General features: G+C 42.7%; 1 protein-coding gene across 1 annotated transcript in view; it reads left to right on the plus strand.

The window, feature by feature from the left end:
* The window catches only part of TTC23L (tetratricopeptide repeat domain 23 like), a gene marked incomplete at its 3' end in the record, with an annotated part of 40,749 nt that overhangs the window by 14,139 nt on the left and 6,383 nt on the right, over positions 1 to 20,227 (plus strand). The window contains exons 4-8 of the mRNA XM_082262557.1: positions 2,864 to 3,047; positions 8,031 to 8,150; positions 9,861 to 10,038; positions 14,688 to 14,796; positions 18,374 to 18,501. Coding sequence (XP_082118683.1) covers positions 2,864 to 3,047; positions 8,031 to 8,150; positions 9,861 to 10,038; positions 14,688 to 14,796; positions 18,374 to 18,501 — 719 coding nt within the window. The remainder of the gene's footprint in view (positions 1 to 2,863; positions 3,048 to 8,030; positions 8,151 to 9,860; positions 10,039 to 14,687; positions 14,797 to 18,373; positions 18,502 to 20,227) is intronic.

Here is a 20,227-nt window from a genome sequence, read left to right on the forward strand (position 1 = left end):
TATACAATGAATTGCATAGTACATATTGAATCAACAAAAAATACACATACATCATTTCTAGGATCAAACCAGGATCTCTCAAAAAAAATGGATACAATAAGACATCATAATCTCTGTGTGTTCATGAATTGAAATATGTCACATTACAATGGTATGTTTGAGCAATTTGTAGGCTCGACGTGTTTCGTGGACCTCCGTCCACTCATCAGGAGCTTGAATGTAAGTTTGTGTGTCTAAGAATGAAAATATACATCATGAGAATGAACTTATATAATATAAAAATTGTAATGAAGGTAAATTTGGGAAAAGCACTACCTGAAGTAGTGTCACAGATCCATGAGCCACCCAGTATAGGAGAGGGAGACCGGACCCTGGTCGTTTAGTATATTCGGGTGGTCAGCTGACCTCATTCTTTGGGCACATGCAGTAACTATTCAATAGGATAGTTACTGCATGCTTAGTTTGGTTAGTTGTGGCAAAACATAAAATATTCCATGGACTCAACATGTCTCTCAACAAATAGCTTGGGGTGTCTACTTTTCAAAAAGGGGTCATTTGGAGGAGGGGGTTGTGCTATTTTGGCATTTCAGGGCCTCCGAAACTTTGATAGGTAGTGGGGAAGTGAAATGAGAAATTTACGCCCTTTGAAATCCAAAAGCGGTGATTGGTTTTCGGCACCCGTACATGACTAGTTTTCCAAAAAGTCTCACACGTGTAATGTCCTTGCAGCAGAATGTATTTTAGGGTGTTATTCCACATATATCCATGGCATGTGTGAGCAATATATCATTTCAATAACCACTTTATGTAAAAAAAAACACTTGTGACAAAAATTAAATGTTCAATGAGCTCAACATGCCTCTCAGAAAATTCCTTTGGGTGTCTACTTCCTAAAAAGAGGTAATTTGGGGGGGGGGGGGGTTGTACTGCCCTGCCATTTTAGTACTTCAAGAAATGAGATAGGCAGTCAGAAAGTAATAGCTGTGTAAATTCCAGCACATACACCATAGTTTGTAGACGCTATAACTTTTGCGCAAACCAATAAATATACGCTTATTAAGATTTTTTTTTACCAAAGACATGTAGCTAAATACATTTTGGCCTAAATGTATGACAAAAATTTCGTTTATTGGATATTTTTTATAAGGAAAAGTAGAAAATATAATTTTTTCCCCAAAATTTTCTGTCTTTTTTTGTTTATATCGCAAAAAATAAAAATCCCAGTGGTGATCAAATACAACCAAATTTGTGGGAAAAAAGGACATAAATTTTGTTTTGGTACAGCATTGCATGACTGCGCAATTACCAGTTAAAGGGGTGCAGTGCCAAATTGCAAAAAAATGGCCTGGTCATTAAGGGGGTAAATCCTTCCAGTCCTTAAAGGAGAAGTTCAGCCAAAGCTCATTTGGCTCTACATCTCCTATGGATCACAAGAGTGCAGTTGGTTTTGCACTCCTGTGACCCGTTTTCAGCAGAGAACGGGCTGAAGTGGTCACAGTAGTCGGTCCAGGCTCCGCGTCATCACGACCACGGAGTCAGGATCCGCCAAATCCCCATCCCTCCACCGCCCATCGCTCCAGTGAGGGAGGAGGGGGCAGAGCAGAGAGTGGTGACTGACAGTCAGCAGCTCTCTGCTTGGGGAGCTGTCAGAACCAAGCGGCAGTGTTCGATCGCTCGGTTCTCAGTGTAGAGGCGCCGGGGGACAGATGCAGCATCCAACTAGGCAAGTATAAATATGCAATAACCCCAAACCCCATGCTTCTCATTTAAGTGGTTCATTTTTGATGTAATAAAGATTTGTAAATATTTTTCTGTATTAGATTGGAGCTTACTTGTCTGTACTGCCACTTCCAATAGTCCTCTAAACAAGGAGGGTATTCCTTTTTCAATAAAAAAAATTTGAAACATCAAATTTCTACATCAATTTAGGCTAATATGTATTCTGCTATATACAGTATTTTTGGTAAAAAAAAAAATCCCAATAAGCGTATATTGATTGGCTTTTGCAAAAGTTATAGCATCTACAAACTATGGGATATTTTTCTTTTTTTTTTTTTGCTAGTAATGGTGGCCATCAGCAACTTATAGCAGGACTGCGATATTGTGGTGGAAAAATCGGACACCTAACTAACACTTTTGATACTTTTCAGCAACCAGTGACACTAATACAGTGATCAGTGCTAAAAATATGCACTGTCACTGTACTAATGGCACTGACTGGGAAGGGGTTAACATCGGGGGCGATCATAGGGTTAACTGTGTTCCTGGACTGTGCGTTCTCACTGTGTGGGAGGTGCTTTGACGAGGGGAAGGCATGGATCTGTGTTCCTGCTTTACCTTCCCTTCTGGTAGAACGACAATCTGCTCTGTTTACATAGGCAGACTGCCGTTCTGCCTGTACAACGAATGAACAGTGGGTGCGGGCAGACATTAAGTCTGTGGTACCTGCAGATCAGCTCTCACTGTGTGTGATCACAGCAGGAATGGGTCGCCGGTGGCACGCGTGTGCACCCCAGACCGGGAAGTGTCAGATTACATACTAGGTACAAGATCTGGCACAGAGCGGCCGCCTTGCCGCAGTATATGTACTGTGGGCGGTCGGCAAGAGGTTAAAACATGCTAACATACCATTCATTTAGGAACGCAACTACAGTAGTAAGCAGTGTGCCAGCATCACAACACAGCGCAGTAAATGAACTTCCATAACTTACGATAACACAATGCATGGTGTGAATAGGCCCTCAGTGATGACCCATGTTTCAGTGTCCATCTTTCTACAAAATAATGTTGGCCAATACACTAACTGGAAGTATCAATTGAATGGCATCTTGTTTGTGTCTGATTTATTTTATTTTTTTTGTAGGGCTAGCTGCTCAGGCCAAACAACATGCCGAATCAGCCAAAAACATCCTACTTGGTGGCGTCGACATGACGAAATCTTTGGAGGAAAAAAGAGGAATCCTAGGAACTCTAGTGACTATTTACTATACACTGGGCATGGCGCACCTGCTGCAAAACAAATATCCTTTTATACTGAGATCAGAAGTGTGATGATATTACGAGGGGCCTTCAAGTCAAACCGGGACTTTTAAATTTAGAGGTATAAAAAGGGATGCTAGCGTGGTGGTACTACATGCAGTAGTCAGTGGCAAGTATGTCCTATTACTGATAGGTTGCGCACATGTCGCAGGCCAGTCCAGAGACTGTGACAGTCAACAGTGTTAGTGTGTGCATGGAACAGTGTGTGGCGATAAAGTTTCTTGTGAATGAAGGCGTAAAGCCCATGGATACCTACAGAAGACTTCAAGCACAGTACGGTGATGAAACGCTCATCTGCAGTAAGGTATATGAATGGTGTAAAATTTTCAAAGATGGCCGTATGTCCATCAGTGATGATCCCAGGTGTAGTGGTTCCAAGCCCACAGCAGTCATTCCTGTGAAGATTCAGCGCCTGCAACACCTAATCCTGGATAATCAACACATAACCTATCGTGAAATTGTACAAGAGACTAATGTTTCTGTAGGAACAGTGAACACAAATGAAGCAGGCTGTCCAACGATGGTTCAGGCGAACTGACAAATCTTTCTATGCCGAAGCTTTCCAGGCATTGGCATTATTATGAGGTAAACGCTGGGATAACTGTATAAATGTAGTAGGGGAGTATGTGAAAAGATAAATGCAAATTCCTCCTTCACTCCTTGAAGTCCCAGTTTGACTTGAACACTCCTTGTTGTATATATATAAATATCTAAATATCTATATATATATATATATATATATATATATATATATACATATATATATATTGCAATGTTCATAAAATCAGCTGGATCGCAGAACACAGGCATTGCTATCAAAGGAACGTTTATTAACTTAAATAGCTTCACAGCAGCAAAAAAAACAAAGGATAACAGTCTCACCAACTTGAAGAGTGCAGAACTGCTGTTTCAGTTAAACAGTCCCCAACATTTGGAGACGGTAACTTCCCCTGCCAACAGGTTTGCAGGAAGGATACTAACATGCACCCTCACAGCTGTACAATAATCCACCATCCACAGTCTCCTCCATACTCCTCTTCACCACACCTACAACTTCCTGTCTTTTTTTAAACCCACTTCCTCTGACCAGTGAGCTAACCCTTTTGTTCCCTTAAAGAGACCACAGTTCATACAGAGGGAAAATATAGCGTCCTTCCAGTACCCAGCCTCGGCGTCCTGTACATATCTCCCCCCTCTCTGCCCCATTGCCAAGGAGGTGGAGGCTACAGTGGAGCTAAGACAATGGGCTTGTGAGAGGGCATCTGAATTTTGATGCTGTCTCCTGGACCTGTGCTCCACTACAAATGGTTAATCCCCGCATTAGTCCCTTTACCTTGTCTCAACCACGTTAAAGGAGCATGGTCCAAAATCAGCCTAAATTTCCTCCCCAAGAGATAATACCTGAGGGACTCTAAAGGCCCACTTAATGGCTAGACACTCTTGCTCAACTGTAGCATAGTTTTTCTCCGCTGCTGTCAACTTCCTACTGAGGAAAACTACCGGGTGCTCCTCACCATGAACAACCTGTGACAGGACTTCTCCTAACCCCACATCTGAAGCATCAGTCTGGACAATGAACAATACCTTGTCTCATCCACGTTAACCACTTGCCAACCGCTCACTGGAGCTCTACTGCGGCAAAGTGGCTCGTTCCCGTCCAGCAATGTAGACCTACGTCGTTGGACTCCTTCCCTTGTGGGCGGCGCACGCGCGCCGCCGGAGGCTCGCTCCCGCTGTATTCAGTCACAGCGGGAGTCGGGCCAGGGGAGGAGCGCTGCTCTTCCCCGATCGTCGGGGAATCGAGTCTGGAGATCCGCTAAACAAAGCGGGCGGATCTCCTAAGTGACAGACAGTGACAGATTGCAGGGTTCAGCATAGCTGAACCTGTGATCTGTCCCTGTGTCACTCAGTCACCTCCCCCCACACACGTCAGTAAGCACCAGGCATACATTAACCCCTCCCTCTCCAATAAAATTAACCCCTTCCCTGCCAGTGTCATTTTTACAGTAACAGTGCATATTTATAGCACTGATTACTGTAGTAATGTCACTGGTACCCCCAAAAGTGTCAAAAATGTCAGTCAAGGGTCCGATCTGTCCGCTGCAATGTCGCAGTCCCGCAAAAAAAATCGCAGATCGCCGCCATTACTCGTTTAAAAAAAAAAACACCAAAAATGACAGAAATCTTTCCCTTAGTTAATAAACGCAATAACTTTTGCGCAAACCAATCAAAATACTCTTTTTGTGATTTTTTTACCAAACATATGTAGCAGAAAACAAATTGGCCAAATATTTTAAAAAATTTTGATTTTTAAATTTTTTTGGGGGGGAATTTCATATAAAAATATGTGAAAAATATTGTTATTTTTTCAAAATTTACGCTCTTTTTTTGTTTATAGCGCAAAAAGTAAAAATCACACAGGTGATCAAATACAAAAGAAAAGCTCTGTTTGTGGAAAAAAAAGGACGTAAATTTAGTTTGGGTACGGCATCGCACGACCGCGCAATTGTCAGTTAAAGTCGCACAGTGCCGAATCACAAAAAGTGGCCTGGACGTAAGACAGCAAAATCCTCCGGTGGTAAAGTGGTTAAAGGAGCATGGTCCGAAATCAGCCTAAATTACCTCCCCAAGAGATAATACCTGAGGGACTCTAAGGCCCACTTAATGGCTAGACACTCTCGCTCAACTATAGCATAGTTTTTCTCCGCTGCTGTCAACTTACTATTAAGGAAAACTACCGGGTGCTCCTCACCATGAACAACCTGTGACAGGACTGCTCCTAACCCCACATCTGAAGCATCAGTCTGGACAATGAATTCTGTTGAAAAGTTTGGTGCTATTAGTACAGGGTGTTGGCACGGTGCTGACTTGAGCTCCAGAAAAGTATTTTCAGCATCTGCATTCCACTCAGCCATGACCGACTTCTGACCCTTAGTCAGATCGGTCAACGAAGCTCCAAAAGTGGCAAAGTTGGGTACAAACCTCCTGTAGTATCCCACCATGCCCAGGAATACACGTACCTGCTTCTTTGTGAGGGGGCAAAGCCAGTTCTGTATCGCCTCTACCTTGTTGACCTGAGGTTTTACGAGCCCTCTACCTACGATATACCCCAGATATTTCACCTCCTCCATTCCCTATGCACATGTTTCAGGATTCACTGTGAACCCCTCCTTCCAAAGGGAGTCCAGCACTGCCTGGACTTGGGCAAGTGTGATTCCCAGTCTCTACTAAACATTCCTATGTCGTCGAAATATACAGGGGCATAGTCTCAGTGAGGTTGTAAAATATTATCCAATTGCTTGCTGGAACGTGGCTGGGGCAGTTTGTTTTGTACTGAAAACTCCACTCTGGGGTAGAAAAAGCAGTTTTCTCTCTAGCAGCCTTAGTCAGGGCGATTTTCCAATACCCCTTAGTAAGGTCTAATGTAGTAATATACCTGGCTGGACCTAGTCTCTCAATAAGCTCATCTACCCGGGGAATGGGGTAGGCGTCAAATCTTGAAACTTCATTAAGTTTCAGAAAATCATTGCAGAACCGCAGAGTCCCGTTGGGCTTCGGTACCAACACAATTGGACTTGACCACTCACTCTGTGATTCTTCAATAATCTCCAGGTCTAACATCTTCTTCACTTCCTCTGAAATGGCCTTTCTCTGAGCCTCTGGGATATGGTAAGGTCGGACACAAACTTTGACTACTGCTTCTGTGATAATATCATGCTCGATGACATTAGTAAGACCTGGCAAGTCTGAAAATTGTTCTTTATTTCTCTGCAGGAACTCCCTTGTTTTCTAACTTTGGATTTTAGACAGGGTATTTGCTTCCTGGAAACTTTCCACCCCAACCTGAGGCTCAAGTCTTGCACCAGTCAGGGAGGTCACCGGTTCCCTGTCCGTCCAGGGTTTTAACAAGTTTACGTGATATATCTGATACAGCTTCCTCTTGCCTGGTTGGTGGACTTTATAATTTACTTCCCCCCATTTTTTCCACAATTTCAAAGGGACCTTGCCATCTGGCCAAGAACTTACATCCCACAGTGGAAATCAGTAACGCCACTCGATCCCCCACTTGGAAGTGCCTTATTTTAGCGGACCTATTATATACCTCCTGGGCATTTTGCAAATATTCCTTGACCGGTGGCATCACACTTATGATCCTTTCCTACATTTGGGAGACATATTCAAAAACACTCTTATGCTGAATAGGTTCACTTTCCCATTCCTCTTTAACAAAGTCAAGCAATCCACGAGGTCTCTGCCCATATACCAACTAAAAAGGTGAAAACCCAGTGGAGGGCTGGGGCACTTCCCGAATAGCAAATAGGAGAGCCGGTAACAGGCAGTAACAAGCAAAGGAACTTGACTGGCCTGCATCATACCGTCCCTTTGTAACACACATTAGCGGGCATGTGTTATATGCAGCATAACACACGGCCACTGGTATGGAAGAGCCCTGAGATAAACAAAGTAATAGTGGTCATACACGGTGCGATAAGACTGAACAACTGACATCCAAATTTAACAAAATTGTCAAAACGGATATCGATCAAGCATGACAAAAAAAGGGCATGACCAAGCGATGAGCAACTGATAGATAAGGTTTTAATTGACTCAAGTTAGTTTTCTTTTCATGCCCTTGTGAACTGCTTATGATCAATATACGTTTAAGATGCAAAAAACACCATCGATTGATTAGGTACAATCATTTTTTTCTACAACTGATCAATTTGTGTCAATTGAAGCCATCACTATCTATCACTTATCGCTCGGCTGTGCAATTTTTTGCTTTGCTTGATCAATTTCCATTTCGGCCTTTTTTTAAATCCCAATTTAATTGCACTGTGAATGGCCGCCCTAAAAACTCAGTAGAAATTCACTAAATGTTCCTATTAAAGAGATTATTCTTTTCATTGGTAATTTTTGTATGATATTATAACGGAAATGTGTAATTATTGTGCATATAAAGATTATTTCCTGAACAGTCACACTGGCAGCGAGGCGTACACCAGCTTACAGAAGGTGGAGAAAATCGTGGAGGAGCTAGAAGAGCTTCAGGAAAAAAACTCTGTTATTGGGAAAATATCGGAGAAAGACATTGCCTTGGCATTAGGAAGGTTGATATCAAAGCTGGGACAAGGGGTGGCTGCCCTGGGCACTATGGTATCATGTGAGGTGGGGGGGGGGGAACCTCAAGGAGATTGGAGGGAGGGGATTTGTGTTGAGAAGGGAGCGGCGGTAGTAAAAATGGTTCTAGGAGGGCATTTTTAGGAAGGTGTGCTAGTAGTGGTGTTTTTGGGGGATTTATGTTGGGAGGGGGGGATGGGGGAAGAGGATTTGTGCTAGGAGGGGGGATTTGTGCTACAAAAGTAATATGCTGGAGGGGAAATATTTTTTTTGGGGGGGGGAGGGATTTGTGCTAGGAGGGGAAATTTGGGGGGAGGGGGGAAATATGCTAGGATGGGGGAATGGGGGATTGGGGAGGGGAATTTATGCTGGAAGGGGGGGGGGATTTGGAGTGAGAGCGGACGATTTGTGCTTGGAGGGGAAATTTAAGGGGTAGAGGATCTGTGCTAGGAGGGAGAAATTTTTTTGGGAGGATTTGTGCTGGGGCAAATGGGGAGATAGAGGATTTGAGTTGTGGGGGAATGGGGGGGGTGCAAAGTTTTGTGCTGGGAGGAGGGATTTCAGCAGGGTGTGGATTTGCACGGAGAGGAGGGGCAATTCAGGTGAGTGAGTGAGCATGCAGATAAGTGCTCAATGTTTTTTTTTTTTTTTTTTGGTGGGGGGGAACATGTGAACTAAGTGTTACTTAAAGCATTTGTTACCCCAACATTTCATATTCCTGATATATGCCTGTTGTACCATGTACAGTACTTGGATGAGAAAGTATCTGGTTCTTTTTGTATTGCTTCCTTTATGTGAAATCCCTGGTGTTCCTGCCAGTCCCTCTGCTTTCCTATTAGATACTGACCACACTAAGCAGGAAAACACACCGTGGTCAGTTCTCTAGCTGTGCTGGAAACTCAGCCTGCTCTCCTTTAATGATCAGACTTGCATACCTCACAACTTTTTGTGATGGGAACAAGGAACATCTATAATCAAAAGTGTGTAGGCATAGGACACGCCCCTGCCACGCCCCCTTATAGAAGAATTATACAAAAAAACTAGTTAAACCCACAAATGTTTTTATTACCACTGCTATTCCTTTATACTGGCTTTTGCAATTTAGAAATGCAGCAATTTAGAATGGGAAACACTTTTATGAAAGATAAAAATGCATTTTATATACAACTATATAGATCAGACCCAAATGAGGGACAAATAAGGAGAAAAGAGGGACAGAGGGACTTTGTTGCAAATCAGGGACAGTCCCTCAAAATCAGGGACAGCTATGGATTTGTCCTGACAGGCCCATGCTACACAGCCATTCACTGGGTAGATCAGTGTGCTGCTGCTTCTCCTCCCCCAGCTCTTATGCAACTGAGAACAGAGGAAATGCGATCACTTATAAAAAAGGGGAAAAATTTATTTATAATCTTCTCATTATATCTATACACAAATGTTTTGTCTTTCATTTCTATGTTAAACTAAATGGGTAGATTTACAAGTTGACCGTTTCCATTCACTTTAACTGCAGCAGAGAAAAATCAGACCTCCTGCACTGCCAGACTGGGCTGTACTGTGTGGTACTGCTGTGAAAATCTCAGGACTGGATAGACAGAATTTTTTAGACAAGTAAAACAGCTCCCATCTATGCTTTTAGCTTGTTCTGGTATGATTATTATATAATGTTCGCTATGTTTCTTTCAATCATTATATTGCAGGGCTTGCATGCTCCAGAACAAATTTAGTTCCGCCATGAATTACTTTGAGCGGAGTGCGGAGCTTGTTGTGTCTTGTGAAGGGGACAGCTCTTCTGAGCTTATCGCCATTTACCGGGATATGGCCAAAACGGAGCAGAAGAGGAAGAAACACGACCAGGCCATTCAACACCTACTGCAGGTGGGTTTGTAATAGTCATGTCAATGTAAGGGCAAACCCCAGCACAGTTATTTTTTCTTTTAGATTTGGATAGAACAGGCAAAGGGTTAAAGCCCCAGTGCCCAATCTGCAGCCGGAGGGCCATATACAGCCCTTTGGCACTTGTTGAGTGGCCCTCTGAGCCCCTATATACAGTAGTCAGTGTTTTCGTTACCTACAGTAAGTGCTTTACCTAGGTCAGTGATGGCGAACCTTGGCACCCCAGATGTTTTGGAACTACATTTCCCATGATGCTCAACTACACTGCAGAGTACATGAGCATCATGAGAAATGTAGTTCCAAAACAGTTGGGGTGCCAAGGTTCGCCATCACTGACCTCGGTGAAGGTAGATATTCCTCAGACTGCCTTCTAGTAGTAATTTGGTTTAAGCAAAAAAGAAAGAAGGTGCAAACACCTAGTGCATTAAACTTTGACACCTTTGGAAAATGTATTATAATGCCAAAAACATACTCACAAACATGAAGAGCTCTGAGGAAGGGAGCGTGTCTCCTGAAACACGTCAGCGGTCCTAGCACAGGGACATGTGATTTTCCACATTGAGGTGGATTTGTTTTATGCGATTTTACTCTTCATGTTTGTGAGTATGTTTTGGGCATTATAATAAATTTTCCAAAGGTGTCAAAGGGTAATGCACTAGGTGTTTGTGCCTCCTTTCTTTTTTGCTTTTAGTATTTGGAGTTTTCCCATCTGAGGAGAGCAGCACGCCTACAATTTCCGATAGAGTGAGTGTGTGGGTTGTATAGCTGTTTGAGTAATTTGGTTTGCTTTATTTCTTTTACTCTCTTACTTGTATGTGCTGTCCATCTCCTGTCCATCTCCTTTCTCTTTTTTTGTCCTTTGATCTTTACTATGGATATTACTGAGAGAAAAATCACAAGTCATTTTGTTTAACCTCCCTGGCGGTATTCCTGAGTGTGGCTCGGGGTGGAATTTCAGTGGCATTAGCGGTAACCCCGAGCCACACTTAAGGTACCGCCAGGGAGCATCGCTGGATTCTGGAAGAGGTTACTTACCTCGTCCCCGGGATCCGGCAATGTATTCCGGCAGTGTACGGCGGACGGATCTTCCGCCTGATGCTGTGTGCCCCGGCTTCCGTTCCCTCGCGTCGCAGGGGGGTGGAACCGGCGGCAAATTCAAAAAGTAAAACACACAAACACACTGATATATTGTAATCCTATTGGATTATATTACTAAATAAAATAAATTGACATTTAGTTATATATGTGTGTGTATATATATATATATATATATATATATATACAAACCCGATTCCAAAAAAGTTCGGACACTGTACAAATTGTGTATAAAAACAGAATGCAATGATGTGGAAGTCTCAAATTTCAATATTTTATTCAGAATACAACATAGATGACATATCAAATGTTTAAACTGAGAAAATGTATAATTTTAAGGGAAAATAAGTTGATTTTAAATTTCATGGCATCAACACATCTCAAAAAAGTTGGGACAAGGCCATGTTTACCACTGTGTGGCATCCCCTCTTCTTTTTATAACAGTCTGCAAACGTCTGGGGACTGAGGAGACAAGTTGCTGAAGTTTAGGAATAGGAATGTTGTCCCATTCTTGTCTAATACAGGCTTATAGTTGCTCAACTGTCTTAGGTCTTCTTTGTCACATCTTCCTCTTTATGATGCGCCACATATATTCTATGGGTCTGGACTGCAGGCTGGCCATTTCAGTACCCGGATCCTTCTTCTACGCAGCCATGATGTTGTAATTGATGCAGCATGTGGTCTGGCATTGTCATGTTGTAAAATGCAAGGTCTTCCCTGAAAGAGACGATGTCTGGATGGGAGCATATGTTGTTCTAGAACTTGGATATACCTTTCAGCATTGATGGTGCCTTTCCAGATGTGTAAGCTGCCCATGCCACACGCACTCATGCAACCCCATACCATCAGAGATGCAGGCTTCTGAACTGAGCGCTGATAACAACTTGGGTTGTCCTTGTCCTCCTTAGTCCGGATGACATGGCGTCCCAGTTTTCCAAAAAGAACTTCACATTTTAAATTGGTCTGACCACAGAAGTTTTCCACTTTGCCACAGACCATTTTAAATGAGCCTTGGCCCAGAGAAAATGCCTGCGCTTCTGGATCATGTTTAGATTTGGCTTCTTTTTTGGCCTATCGAGTTTTAGCCGGCAGCGGCGAATGGCCTGGTGGACTGTGTTCACCGACAATGTTTTCTGGAAGTATTCCTGAGCCCATGTTGTGATTTCCATTACATTAGCATTCCTGTATGTGATGCAATGCCGGCTAAGGGCCCGAAGATCACCGCCATCCAGTATGGTTTTTCGGCCTTGACCCTTACGCACAGAGATTGTTCCAGATTCTCGGAATCTTTGGATGATATTTTGCACTGTACATGATGATAACTCCAAACTCTTTGCAATTTTTCTCTGAGAAACACCTTTCTGATATTGATCCACTATTTTTCGCCGCAGCATTGGGGGAATTGGTGATCCTCTGCCCATCTTGACTTCTGAGAGACACTGCCACTCTGAGAGGCTCTTTTTATACCCAATCATGTTGCCAATTGACCTAATAAGTTGCAAATTGGTCCTCCAGCGCTACCATATATGTACATTTAACTTTTCCGGCCTCTTATTGCTACCCGTCCCAAATTTTTTGGAATGTGTAGCTCTCATGAAATCCAAAATGTGCCAATATTTGGCATGACATTTCAAAATGTCTCACTTTCAACATTTGATATGTTATCTATATTATATTGTGAACAAAATATAAGTTTATGAGATTTTTAAATTAGTCCATTCCTTTTTTACTCACAATTTGTACAGTGTCCCAACTTTTTTGAAATTGGGTTTGTGTATATATATATATATATATATATATATATACACACACACACACACATATATACACGTATACACATACTTAACTTATTTATAGTTATTTATTATATTATAATTTATGATTTTGATGTTATAAAGAAGAACGCACAGTAAAAAAAAAATCATATGTAAATAGTTGGTTTGGGCTGCTCGTCCTTAAGAATTACATGCAAAATAATGGTACCGCTTTCAGCACCTAAAATCAGAAACAATCATACCGCCAGATGTTATATGAATAAAGCCGGCACACGAAAAGTCTTCTTCCAAGTAAAATGCTTTATTCTAACATGGATAGCGGTGACAACATGACAAATTCTGACGCGTTTCGGCTTTACACCTTCCTCATAGCATGTACATTTACAATAAAATCAATCTTCTATAATGTGAAAACTGCTCCTAAAACTAGGGGCGGTGCATACTTAATTGCAATTAACATCAATACATAACACCAGGGGAGGGGTGGTGTGTTCAAGTCGATCAAGGATCAAGGAAGGTGTCCCATAGGAAAACAAACATTAAATGCCAGTCCACACTTATGCGATGACAGACACCGCATGCGACTCGGAGCGCACCGCTCCTACAATCACACGCAAAGTCTGTGCGACACAAACTCAGCCACACTGATTGCATGGGCGAATCAACCCCTTTCCTGCCAGTGGTATTAGTACAATGACCGTGCATATTATTTAGCACTGATCACTGTATTAGTGTCACTGGTCCCCAAAAAGTGTCACTTACAGTCAGATTTGTCCGCCGCAATGTCGCAGTCCTGCTAATAATCGCTGATCATTACTAGTAAAAAATAAATAAATAAAAATCCAATAAATATATCCCATAGTTTGTAGACGCAACTTTTGTGCAAACCAATCAATATACGCTTATTGGGATTTGTTTTACCAAAAATTTATAGCAGAATACATATTGGCCTAAATTGCTAAGGATATTTGATTTTTTTAAACTTTTTGTATTGGATATGTTTTATAGCAGAAAGCAAAAAATAAAAACCGCAGTGGTGATCAAATACCACCAAAAGAAAGCTCTATTTGTGGTTAAAAAAAAGGACATCAATTTTATTTGGGTACAGCGTCGCACACCTGCGCAATTATCAGTTACATAGTTAGGTTGAAAAAAGACTCACAAGTCCATCAGGCTCAACCAATAAAAACAAAAACCAGTATTGAAAACACAACCATACAATCCCATATATACAATCCTATACCCGCAGTTGATCCAGAGGAAGGCGAAAAACCCCAGCAAAGCATGATCCAATTTGCTACAGCAGGGGGAAAAAATCCCTTCCTGATACCCCGAGAGGCAATCGGATATTCCCTGGATCAACTTATAAATATTAGTACCCAGTTATATTACTTACACCCAGGAAAGAATCCAGGCCTTTTTTAATGGAATCTATTGAGCTGGCCAGAACCACCTCTGGAGGGAGTCTATTCTACATTTTCACAGCTCTTACTGTGAAGAAACCTTTCCATTTTTGGAGACTAAATCTGTTTTCCTCTCGACGTAAAGAGTGCCCCCTTGTCTTCTGTGATGACCTTAAATTGGATAACTTAACACCAAGTTCAGTATATGGACCCCTTATGTATGTGTTAAAGTAACGCAGTGCCGTATTGCAAAAAATGGTCTGGTCAAGAAGGGGGGTAAACCTTCCGGGGCTGAAATGTTTAAAGGCAAAAATAGAATATTAATTCCGTGCAGTGACATTGTTCTTTTATCTTCCAGGCTCATTCTATCTGTCAGTCGATATATAAACCCCTCAGTGTGGAGTCTGCGCAGACTGCTCTGTTATTGGCTAAAGCATATGCAGCACCGGGGAACTCCGACTACAATGGTGAGATCTGTTTTATATATGCTACAGACTATTAGACCTGCTTACTGAGATATTGAGAAGAAAACCCAGGGAAACATTCCAATTTAATGTAGATCAACCTTTCTCAACCTTTTTACCCTGGAGCACATGTGTTAAACACAAGGCCCGCAGGCTGAATCCGACCCACTGTCACTTGTAATCACAGAAACATTCTTTGCTTACAAGGACAGTCACCGGCTCTCACCGACCCCTGCCTGCCCCGCACTCAGGGCGAGGACAAGTGAGATGCAGAGTGGGTTGGGCCACCACATAATAAGTCTAGAGCTGGCCAAGACCATCAAAGTACCTGCTACGGGTGCCGGCGGGTGGCAGGTTTGGTGGAGGCGGTGCCTGAGCGGGTCATATAATATGGTCCAAGAGGGCCGAGGTAGGAGGCTGGAGCCTCGTGTGCGGGTCAGCGGGATGGGAGCAAGGCATGCCGGGAGCGGGACTCTCAGTGTTGTTTGAACTGGAGTAGACTGAAGGGACCACCTGGTGTGGAAAGACTGTCACTGTGACTCAGGAGGGGACGTGTCGTGTCGGTGAGGCGTCATCATCATCTGTGCTGCTGCACACTGCTGTCAGTGTCACTGTGAGAGCCAATTTTTTGTGTGTGTGCCGCCAATTCAAATGTCCTACCCTCCTGAGTCCTGTCCTGAACTACTTACTTACTATAATGAAAATAAAATAAGAAATGTTTTTTGCCTTAATATTTACCTTACCCACTTAAAGTGGAGTTCCACCCAAAAATGGAACTTCCGCTTTAAGGCCTCCTGACCCCCTGACATACCACATTTGGCATGTCATTTTTTTGGAGGGGAGTGGGTACATAGATTTGACAGGTACCCACTTCCGCTCGGGTCCCCTAGTGGAACAGGATTTAACCACCGGTTAGCCGGCAGGGGGGGGGGGGGGGGCGTCCATCCCGCATGCAGGCATCACCCCGGTACAATCACTTCTTCAAGCCGACGTACAGGTATGTGAGTTTGTGGGAAGTGGTTAAATCCCTGGCAGCTAGAGCGGAAGTTCTCCTCTCCCCCTCCCTCCCTGCAATCTTCTGGGACACATCACAGGTCCCAGAAGATTGCCCGTCCACTCAGGACACGCAGTACGACTCACGCATGTGCATTGCGCACCCGGCTGTAAAGCCGCAAGCTGTCACAGCCGGGTGCCCACACTAGAGATGCCGGCCCCCGCGGGGAAAAGAGGGAGGGATCCGAGACTCCTGCCAGCCGCATCGCTTGACCGTGAGACAGGGGAGTGTGTGTTTATTAAAAGTCAGCACCTACACTGTTTGTAGCTGCTGACTTTTAATAAACACCAAAACAGGTGGAACTCCGCTTTAAGGACCAGGCCTATATCTGACACATGTTGTTTACAAGTTAAAATCAGTATTTTTTGCTAGAAAATTACTTAGAACCCCTAAACATCATATATATATACTTTTTTTTAGCAAAGACTCTGGAGAATAAAATGGCGGTCCTTGCAATCTTTTTTGTCACGCTGTATTTGCACAGCGGTCTTTCAAACACACTTTTTTTGGAATAAATACACTTCACTAAATAAAAAAAATAAATAAACAGTAAAGTTAGCCCAATTTTTTTCTATATTGTGAAAGATGATTTCAAATAGATACCTAACATGTTACGGTTTAAAATTGCCCACACTTGTGGATTGGCGACAAATTTCGGTACTTAAAAATCTCTATAGGCGACACTTTAAAAAATTTTAACATTTACCAATTTAAAGTTACAGAGGAGGTATTTTACTAGAATAATTTAATTGCTCTCGCTCTGACAATTGCAGGGATACCTCACATGTGTGATTTGAACACTGTTTACATTTGCGGGCGCGACTTACTTGTGTGTTTTCTTTGGTGCACACGCTCACAGGGACAGGGGCACTTTAAACATTTTTTTTCTTTTTTCCTATTTATTTTCTTTTATTTGTTATTTTTAACACTGTTTTTTAAAAAAATAAATAAATCTTATCACTTTTATTGCTGTCACAAGGAATGTAAACATCCCTTGTGACAGTAATAGGTAGTGACAGGTACTCTTTATGGAGGGATCTGGGGTCTAAAAGACCCCAGAGCCCTCCACTGCACTTCAAAGTATTCAAAACGCCGAAATCTGCATTCTTGAATAATGAGAGTTTTTTTTATATCGGCGCCGTTGGCAGTCGAGTAAACTGGAAATTATGTTGTGACGTTGCTTCCGGGTTACATGATCTGAGACCCAATCAAACCCGAATTCGGCTTCATTAGGGACTCTAACCAGCCGGAAGACGTGCCAGGTGGTTGCTGGTGTCTCATGGTGGGACAGGAGCCCCAGTCAGAGCGGCCGAAGCCGGCGGGAGGGGCGTCTTCCCCTCCCGCTCGCTGGGATAACGCCCGAGCGGCTGCTGAGCCGCATCAGTTGTTATCATCAGAAAGCCGACCGCGGGCTCTAAAAAACGGTACCAGGGTGATGCCTCTTGCTGCAGGCATCACCCAGGTACAACCACTTCTTCAAGCCGACGTACAGGTACGTCAGTTTGCGGGAAGTGGTTAAATCACATTGCTGATTGCATATTGTACTTGTTTGTAGCCTAAATACTGAAGCATGCACCTTAAACTGTAATTTTTTAACACTCGAGCCGCTGTTCAGACACAGAGCCACGGCTCAGCCTCATCCCCTCTTTCTCCTCATTGGCTCAATGACTTTGACAGCAACGGGAGCCAATGGGACCCCGCTGTTGTCTCAGCCAATGAGGAGGGAGAGTCCCCGGACTTTGAGGCTCTTGTGCAACATCGCTGGATCGAGATGGGGCACAGGTACAGTAATCCCCCGCTACATCGCGGTTCAGTTTTTGCGGTCCCGGTAATTCGCGGTTTTTTTTGTAATGTTATTTTACTATATAAATCATTAAAAATGAAAGATTTTTGTGTTTTTCATAGCTCTTGCTCTGTCTCTAAGTATCTTTTATGTGTTTAAATGAGTTTCTATTGTTTTAAAAGTGTGTTTAAAGACCTTAAAATGCTTTTACACGTACAGTGACAGTAAAAAAATCATGCCTACAATGCATTTTAATAGGGTTTTTCTATTTCGCGGAATTTCACTTTTCGCGGCTGGGTCCGGAACGTAACCCCCGCAATGGAGGGGGGTTTACTGTAATCTTAATGGGAGTGCTGAATGCCACATTAAGCAAGCTACTAGCAGGCTTTCAACAAGCTTCAGGAAGTGCTGAAGCGCGCTAGCAGCTTGCTTAAAGTGGCAATCAGCACTTCCATTGGGATCTGTATTCAACATTTACAAACTGGAGCTGAATGGTACTTTAAAAGATTCACTAAAGCTTGCTGAAAGTTCTGCAAATGCTTTGTCAAAGTTTGCTGTTTACACTGCTCTTATACAAGCTGAACCCTGTGTGACAGGCATTACACATAAGTGACAGATCTGTAAAGTGCTTGCTTTCACATAAGCAGAGAGATAGATTAAATATTTGTTTCCCCACTTACTTGCAGTAAGACATTTGAACCTGGCTAATAAGTTGTTCTTTTGATGTATTTTTGTCTTTGTAGAAATGGTGGAAAAGTATTTTATGGAGAGTCTCAATGTGTACCGGGCGGTGCTGGGACCTAATGACCCGCAGACACTGACCGCTTGTTTGGCGTTTAGCAAATGGCTCATACAAACTGGAAACACACAAGTAAGAGATGAGGGAGGATTTATACTTTACAAACTCACAATGCCAGGACTGGCTTAAAAAAAAAAAAACTGAAGAGGCCAATGAGTAGAGATATTTTTCATACCCGGTCTATGTGTAATTCTACATTTGGGTATCTTTTTACTAGGACCTCGTTTTTGCATTATTTACGTGAATCACATCTAATTAACTTCAACTTGTTAAAACATCTTGACAATTAATTGAAGCCCTCTATACAGCCATGATCTTTATTCAGTAGCCAGTGCAAGGAGTGAAGTACAGTACACATGGTGACTACATTGAGCAGCCGGTGAGGTTTCTTTTTATTACCTGTCATTGACAAGTGATGAGGCCCCTTTGCAAGGACTCTGTCTCCATATATACAGTGCATCTGGAAAGTATTCATAGCGCTTCACTTTTTCCACATTTTGTTATGTTACAGCCTTATTCCAAAATGGATTAAATTAATTAATTTCCTCAGAATTCAACAAACAATACCCTATAATGACATCGTGAAAGAAGTTTGTTTGAAATCTGCAAATTTATTAAAAATAAAAAACATTTACATGTACATAAGTATTCACAGCCTTTGCTCAATACTTTGGTGAAGCACCTTTGGTACCAATTACAGCCTCAAGTCTTTTTGAGTAAGATGCTACAAACTTGGCACACCTATTTTTGGGCAGTTTCTCCCATTCTTCTTTGCAGGACGTCTTAAGCTCTATTAACCACTTTACGTCTGCCTGCAGTAATATTACTGCGGCAGAGTGGCTCGTTATCGTCTGACGACGTAGTACTACTTCCTCAGACACTCCCCCTTCTCGGCGGCGCGCGCGCGCCGCCGGAGGCTCGCTCCCGCTGTATTCAGTCACAGCGGGAGTCGGGCCAGGGGAGGAGCGGCGGTGATCACCGCTGCTCTTCCCCGATCGCCGGGGATCTAGTGTGGAGATCCGCCCGCTTGTGTAAACAAAGCGGGCGGATCTCCTAAGTGACAGGCAGGGTCAGATTGCAGGATTCAGCATAGCTGAACCCTGGATCTGTCCCTGTGTCACTCAGTCACCTCCCCCCACACACGTCAGTAAGCACCAGGCATACATTAACCCCTCCCTCTCCAATAAAATTAACCCCATCCCTGCCAGTGTCATTTTTACAGTAACAGTGCATATATATAGCACTGATTACTGCAGTAATGTCACTGGTACCGCCAAAAGTGTCAAAAATGTCAGTCAAGGGTCCGATCTGTCCGCCGCAATGTTGCAGTCCCGCAAAAAAAAATCGCAGATCGCCGCCATTACTCGTTAAAAAAAAAAAAAAACAAAAATGACAGAAATCTTTCCCTTTGTTAGTAAACGCAATAACTTTTGCGCAAACCAATCAAAATACGCTTATTGTGAATTTTTTTACCAAACATAGGTAGCAGAAAACAAATTGGCCAAAAATTTAAAAAAATTTTGATTTTTACATTTTTTGGGGGGGAATTTCATATAAAAAAATGTGAAAAATATTGTTGTTTTTTCAAAATTTACGCTCTTTTTTTGTTTATAGCGCAAAAAGAAAAAATCGCACAGGTGATCAAATACCACCAAAAGAAAGCTCTGTTTGTGGGAAAAAAAGGACATAAATTTTGTTTGGGTATGACGTCGCACGACCGCGCAATTGTCAGTTAAAGTCGCACAGCGCCTAATCGCAAAAAGTGGCCCAGACGTAAGACAGCAAAATCTTCCGGTGG

Source organism: Pelophylax lessonae, assembly GCF_965119305.1.
Source record: "Pelophylax lessonae genome assembly, chromosome: 1".
NCBI lineage: Eukaryota > Metazoa > Chordata > Amphibia > Anura > Ranidae > Pelophylax > Pelophylax lessonae.